This window comes from Magnolia sinica, chromosome 9, assembly GCF_029962835.1.
Source record: "Magnolia sinica isolate HGM2019 chromosome 9, MsV1, whole genome shotgun sequence".
Lineage (NCBI taxonomy): Eukaryota > Viridiplantae > Streptophyta > Magnoliopsida > Magnoliales > Magnoliaceae > Magnolia > Magnolia sinica.
In genome coordinates, this window is record NC_080581.1 from 63,631,684 (window position 1) to 63,639,507 (window position 7,824).

Sequence of the window (7,824 nt, forward strand, 5' to 3'; positions counted from 1 at the left end):
ATTAATAACAACACACCATTCCTAATTCAAAGCAATGCCTGAAAAAAAATGAATGAAAGTAACATATAATTACACATTTAATCCACGTTTTGTATATTTGGGTTATACACTTGGAGAAGTATATATTTATATTATACATGAGAATGCAAAGAGATTTGAAGACAAAGATGATAGGGTTTTAACGATAGTGTGATTAGGTTGCACTTGATCATATGATATGCATTTATGTAAATGTGATGCATTTACATTTAGGAGTGTAATGAAAATGAAGGTGTGTGTGAGTTGGTTACACTTAAGAATGTAATGTGGTTGTAGTATATATCTGAGTTAGAATATGTGATGGGATTACCATTGAGCGTGTGATGTGGTTGATTGGGATTATAACTTGGTTCCACTTTAGGATGCAAAGGGATTTTCAATTAGAGTGGTCCCATTACACTTGACAGTATCATATTGGTGATGAAGTGTATGTTGAGGTTCAACTTAAGGATGTGATATGGATGGTGGAGTGTGATTGACATACACTAGACGATCTGTTGTGCATTATAAGGAAGTGTGATGTGATTACACATAAGGGTGTGATGAGGATGGAGTATGTGATTATACTTAGGGGCTAAGATATTTTAGGAAAAATCTAAAAATGATTTAAGAAAATATTAGATACGATGAACCTTACCATATTCTATTTCGATAAAGGTCGTTGTTCCTCTGTTCCAAATTTTGAATTACTGTCTCTTACCATGAACTGTTGGAATGCACCAGATGTAACAGGATACTACACAGTCAACATTCCATAAATTTCGAGTTAATTTAATTAAGATATAATTCAAATCAAAGTTCAAATTGAATAACAACTACTTTTTTAATTACTAAAATACCTAAGTTTACATATGCATATATTTTCATTTTACAAAACTAAACTATATCAGCTTTCCTTAAATGTTATTCATTACCTGGAGTAATTGTGTAAAGTTGAAATTATCAAGCATATGAAAATTTGAATCAACTTCATGCTGGATATATGGATGTGGTTGATCCATGGAAGGAAACAGCTGTGGTTGACACCAAGAAGGAGAGAGTTGCGGTTGAATCTGTGCTTCTGGTATATGGTATGTGGTCATGAGGAGAGGCCCGACATTATTGTATCCCTAACATAATGTACAAGTAAATATTAAGTTCATTGGAAAATTTTAATTTCACTATAAAATAAATTTTCATTACTCTAAGGGTAATCAAAATGCTACCTGAGCAAATGGAGATTGAACATTAGAGCGTACTAATGTGGGCTGTTGACTGAGATGGACTGGATTTGGTGTATCTCTTTGCTCTTTTTGTCGACATCTCTTCGATTTTCCTCTCCAAGCTATTCTTAATTCTACGTCTACCACGACAATTCTCTTTTCTTTTAATTTCATGAGCTTTTTCTCCTACTTCAATGATTTCAGCGCTTTTTCTTTTGATATAATAACTTTCCATTGCTTTCTCATGAGCTTCTTTTTTAATTTTAATGATTTCACTTCTTTGCTGCACATCACCATCTTCGAATTTTACCCGATAAGCTTGAATGCCTTTTTCATTACTCAGGCTTTCAACATATGATGAGGGTTCTTTTTCATTTTCTTTTGCTTTCAAAATCTTTTTTAAATCTTGCAACATCCATTCTAAATGCTTGGAAGCACATTCAAATGCTTCTTCACTTTCACAACCCATTGTTGCTAATTTCATAAAATTGCAAAGTAAACTATTGTAACGCCGGGATTGTGATTTATTGCTTTTGTCAATGGAGTCACTTCCACTACTTAATGAGGAGAATGAAATTGAAGCAGCTTCTCGAGTCCACCTTTTCAAGATGTACTTAGCCGGGATATTTGTGAGGGTATGATTCGTAGCTTTTAATGCATGGGAACACAAAATACCCATGAATTCAAACTTTCTACAGCTGCAAGTGATGGACTCGTCCATTGAGTCAACGGTAACAATGTGAAGACTTTGATTTCTTCTATTCAAAACTTGATATTTTCTGACTGTACCAGACTCATCTATTTGTTCCACTATTTGATCAAGGCTATCACCAAATTCTGCTTGAAATAATTTGAAAATAGTTGGTGTATATACACCAGCTGCGTGCTTTAGGATGCTAACAGGAAAAGTTACAATTGGTGAACTTTGAGTCATTTTGAAATTGGCTTCTAATTCTGCATTTCGTCTATCATCCACCAAGCGTTCGAAATGTTCAAAAAATCTGATTATATTTTGACCAGGATGCAAGTATTTCTTCAAATCCTTATTTAAACTTTCACAACGCTGCGTGCTCTTCATATCTGCACAAAAACTATTCTTTCCATATACTAATGCCCACTTCTCATTTTCATTGAATAACTGTTGTAACCATATATTATCTGTGAGATTATATTTCATGATCATTCTTTCCCACGCTTCAAGAAATTCATGCTCCTCATCAAAATCATATACACATCTACTAAAATCATTGCCAAACGACTTGGAAGAACAAAATAAATGACTTAGATGTTTGCAAGCATTCTGAAACATATGCCATACACAAATACGATGAACCGTTCCAGGTAACTCTATCTTGATGGCATTTGACATAGCCTTATCCTGATCTGTGAGAATGGTTTGGGGTTCTTTTCTACACATTGCATCACAGAATGTTCTAAACAACCATCTGAAAGAATCGATTGTTTCATCGTAGAGGAGTGCAGCCCCAAATATAACTGTCTGTCTATGATGATTAACACCAATAAATGGTGCAAATGGCCGTCCATACTCATTTGTTTTATACGTTGTGTCAAAGCAAATCACATCTCCAAAACGTTCATAATCTAAAATCATTCTTCCATCTGCCCAAAAAATGTTGGTGATACAATCTTGAATATCAAATTGAATACAATAAAAGAACATTGGATCTTCAGCTTGCTTTCTTTTAAAAAATATCAAAAGACCTTCGTCATCAAATTTCTTCATTGCTTTCACCCTTTTCGTTCGTAAATAATTCTTGTAATCTACCAAATTATATCCAACATTCTGTCGACCACCGGCTTGTTTAGTCATGAAATCATATGTCGCTTTTGGCTTTATACCTGCATTATCACAATTATCGGCAACTACTTCTTGAGTAAATTTCCGTTGTGATCTCAACAAATGAGCTTCTTCAGGAGATGCAAGAATATGATTATGATCAATCTTAATATCAGTAACACGATATTTTCCGTCAACTTCCAATCTAATTTTCATATGTGCCTCACAACCTGTTCTTGTTTCATCCCGATGATGCTTCACATTAACATCACGTTTATCAAATGAACGTTTACCTTCTTTGGAACAAACAAAATCTCTCATTTTCAATACACCTGTCTTTTTGTCTTTTTTTACACTATGCTTTCGAATACTGAAACCGACTTTCCTTCCGAAACTATTGTAGAAATCATATGCATCTTTCTCTATTTTAAACTCCATACCAATTTCTGGATTCGGTACCTTCTCATCCATGTCTGGATCATCCATACCAACTTTCACTGCTAAGTCGATCTCTATATCACGTCATGAATGAGACATAGAATTCACCAGGCATGGCGTGCAAAAAAGCCATAAGAGCTCTATTTTCAATTGACCTATAATGTCAAGAGAAATTTAACATGAGGACTGATTAAAAAAAAAAAAAAGTTGTATAATATATATAACCCGTCATCTAACATAAAACACTTCAAATAAATCTAAAAAATCTTTAAATAAATCTACGGGGTCACCATTAAGAGCAATCGATGAAAATTATCCCCAAATCCTATATAATCTGTGGGCCACTAGAGTTTTGAATGGCCTAATGAATGACCTATAATGATCAATCAAAGTGGTCTTGTGAACATTTTAAGAGGAGACATCCTTCCTTTGCGGCATGGTTTAAGTTGCAAATGATTTACAGGTGCCTATTCTGTTTGGCTTTAAGCAATAAATGATTTACAGGTAAATGATTGTGTGCGTTTGGATAGCCTGTAAAGCATTTCAAGTCCTGTGAATGGAGAACCATTCGAGCCTGTAAATGAAATCCAAACTTTTTTCCTATAAATACTGCAAATCATTTACAGTCTGTCAAATTATTTACGGGCAAAAAAGGCCATCCAAAAGCAAGAGGATTAGGCAATCAGGGAATCCCTGTTTACCAAATAATAGAGGATCCGGACTCGAGTTTTTTTAGACCAGCCTAGTTTTTGAGTTATATAATGAGCAGGACGTGGATCACCTGATGCATGGTTTGGATTCTTCACACATTAAAGTAGGCCCCACAAATTGAATTGAAATACATCTAAGTATGTGATCATTCCCTATACTTATTATCCATACCATGATAAGTGCTTGGCTTTTTTGGTAATTTAACAAAACAATCAGGGCAATTAAGTTGGTTGGAAAAAACAATCTGGTTCCCTATCCATCACATGGTGATACAGGTACAGCAATCCAGACCATTCAAATTGTTGCTTCCTTTTTAAATGAACCATCCACATTCTTTCTTTTGCATGGCCCAGATATCCTACACACATGACATGTTGGCAGGGAACACAGGGCTAGATAATGCATGTGATCATTCCTAGCAGGTAAAAAATGTACTTGTTTAGCAGCACAAGATCCACATGCTGCAACTGCTGCTTCACAACATCCATGCTTAAGATCTTGTGAAGTGATTCAACATCCACCACAACAATAATCCAATCTAGATTTATGCCGACTTCCTCTAACTCCGCTACAAACTTATTTGGCTTCTCAAGCCCGGATGTCTACGAAACACACCCTCCTTTAACTTTTTGTATGAAAATTTTGGAAATCCGAAAAGCATTGGACTAAAAATTCAAAAAATTGGACTTTGAATGTATGCAAGTGAGGTAGGCAACGGAACCAACGGAGGAACAATACCTCTACGAGGAGGCAGTCGAAATTGTGCTTGCTATCGACAATCCGCTGCAGAGATTCTCTAAAAGGCCCGCCCACATTGCAACAACCGCAGCCTAATGGAAAATAGAAGGAAACATAAGGGCAATTTGGTAGTGAAAAAGGGAGGTGGTGAGGAATTTGGAAGAAGGAGAAGGGTATTTTGGGGATTTACTGACCGTGGGTGAGGGAGACTGTGGAGAGCTTGAAACCAGCGTTGAGGTGGGTGGAGTCGTGGAGGAGCGAGTCGACGTCCGAGTCGGCGAACTCGTTGACGAGAAGGGCGAGTCGGAGGTCATGAAACACACCCTCTCTTTCTTTTCCCTCCCTTCCCGTTTTCTTTTTCTGATTTTTTTTTTCTGGTTAACTCAGCAGTGACGACTGGAAGTGGAAGTGGGTCCTTGGAAAGAGCCCTCTCTTCCCGTTTTCTTTTTGTGTTTTTTATTTTTCCTTTGTTTTTTTTAATAACGGTTTGGCGTCCGGAGCTTTCTTTTATATATTTTTATTTTTTAAGTAAGTGGTGACGTGGACCAATGAGGATCCGGGTAACAGGGATTCCCTGTTTACCTGGTAACAGAGGATCCGGACTCATCTATCAATTAACCATTTTCCTGTACACGACTGGCCCACTTAATTATCACATTGGCCTGAGGTGTGAGATACAACATCAACAAAGCGCTGGTTTGCTTCGCCGATGAGCAGACTCCAACCAGATGAGTGGTTTCATGCACTTAGCTCCCAAGATCATTACTCTCATAAGTTATATGAAGAGCATTATTAACAGAGTTCAACCATCATAATAAGCTTTTTTAATGGAGTTCAGCCATCATAATAAACTTTATTAATGGAGTTCAGCCATCATAACGGAGTTATATTAAGATTTTTCTTTTTTCTTTTTTATTTATAAGAGGTAGATGATGTTTTCTTCCTCTTTTCCACCACACCCAATGCCAGGATACAACCCTGCTATACATGTGTGTGTGTGTGTGTGTGTGTGTGTGGGGTGTTCCAGTTGTCTCATATAATTGACTAGTTCTTATCCTAAATCATTAGGTCAGTAAACTTATTAGGTGGGTCACAGTGCATGAAATTGGACACTGCCGGCCAAAATTGGAATTTTACATAGGCTTGGTTTGACGACATACTTCATCCGTACTAACGGAATAAGTCTGTCGCTAGTAAATCTTTCGTGTGAAATATTTTGGTGGTTTTGAGGAGGATTTAGCGGCAGAACATATATATCCATTGCTAAATTAAGATTTGCAACCGAGATTATTTGGTTTACTTACAATTGGGGTAGCAATAATATTAGAAAAAATCAACAAGAGTTTGAGGTAGCCCTTCAACAAAAACTAGAGGTTATTGAACTCATCATTGTTATGGGGTAGCAATAATATTAGATAAAATCAACAAAAGTTCGAGGTAGCCCTTCAACAAAAACTAGAGGTTATTGAACTCATCATTGTCATGTAAACCTTATCGGGGTAGCAATAATATTAGAAAAAATCATCAAAAGTTGGAGGTAGCCCTTCAACAAAAACTAGAGATTATAGGACTCATCATTGTTATGTAAACCTTATCCCAATTAACTGAGGTCGACTACATGAATCATGTTCCGCTATTCCACTCCAAGGCCATACCCTAGCAGGACTTTGGAATGTCATATTATTCAATTTCATGATGAAATTTATGATATAAGTTTGCCGTTGGCAATCAACCTGATGCATCCCTTATTTATCTAGGCTGGACCAGCAATGAGAGCACAAAAAACCGACAGACATAATGTAGTAGACTATTATTACATAGGCTGTTTACAATCAAGCGCTCTCTAATAGTTTATTACATAGGGTAATTACAATCAATGAGCTATATTATTGAAATTCAAACAAATTCAATTTTCCTTATCCATTGTTGTTCATTCAACAACTACTTTAAATTGGAGCAATGAATAAATGAAAAGAAAATGTATGACCAACCTATCACTGATGAGCAAGTGAGCAACGAGTTGAGAGAAATTTCCAAGTGAAAAATCCTCTGTAGTTTACTCTGTGGGTCTTTAGTCATGGAGATATACTTCTCAAGAGCCGTAGGCCCCAATTTAACATGTTATCATCTTGGTATTGAGTCCTCTTGTTTGTATCCATGACTTAGGGATATTGACTGTGAACTTTTTGAATAGGTTCAGTTTTGTTATCGAGAAGATGCCCTGTAGTTATTTTGAAGTCTCAAAAACAGTGCTGTTGGATGGATTGGCATTTTTGGCATCTACTTGGAACAAAGGGGTGGTTTGTAAGAACATTGGCCCAAGGAGACGATTGGAATCTCTTTTTTAAGGTACAGAGTCGGTGTTAGCTTGTAAATTTCTTTCTATATGCCCGCTTGAACTATGTTTCAACCTTAAAAGTATTTTCTGAATTTCCATTACCTGGTAGTTAGTAATTGCTGGGAGATGATGCAAGTACACCTTTTGCATCTATCTTTCCTTTCCATTCCCGTTAACAGTAAATTACAGTCATGTAAAAAATTTTGAGAACTGATACATGATTCTAAGCTGATAGGCATGAGCAAAGACCCAGTTACACTGGAAAAGTTGTATAGCTACCCTTCCATTGTTAACCCCAAATTATTTTGGCAACAGCCATGACTAAAGAAAAACTAGCTAGTTTTATGATCATTGAGCTTTTCCATACAAGACCATGTAACCTTTTTCCTTCATTTAATTAAAAGAAAGTTCTTCTCTACTGCTCTTGTTGCTTTTCAATGTATCACAATATCTTTTGTATTTGAGGAGTTATTTGACCAACAATTCTTGTGGAAATAATCATATCACCCTTCTATGAAACTAAGGTCCCATCTTGATTTGGGGTGAACTCCTACTTTGGA

The 7,824-nt window shown here is 36.2% G+C and overlaps 1 protein-coding gene across 1 annotated transcript; it reads right to left on the minus strand.

The window, feature by feature from the left end:
* Nucleotides 1–1,266: 1,266 nt before the first annotated feature.
* On the minus strand, nucleotides 1,267–3,538 carry LOC131255039 (protein FAR1-RELATED SEQUENCE 5-like). The gene is made up of 2 exons (XM_058255734.1): nucleotides 3,333–3,538; nucleotides 1,267–3,101 (listed from the first exon to the last, which is right to left on the minus strand). Exons 1-2 carry the CDS (start codon nucleotides 3,523–3,525, stop codon nucleotides 1,267–1,269), a joined length of 2,028 nt encoding a protein of 675 aa, XP_058111717.1. The 5' UTR covers nucleotides 3,526–3,538.
* Nucleotides 3,539–7,824: the final 4,286 nt, after the last annotated feature.

What these genes read in the sequence shown, in the direction of transcription:
- LOC131255039 (XM_058255734.1), bottom strand. Translation starts at nt 3,525, where the DNA reads ATGGATGATCCAGACATGGATGAGAAGGTACCGAATCCAGAAATTGGT. An exon ending in TTTTGTTTGTTCCAAAGAAG is followed by an intron (nt 3,102 to 3,332) that starts GTAAACGTTCAT and finishes GTGATAATGCAG; the next exon opens with GTATAAAGCCAAAAGCGACA.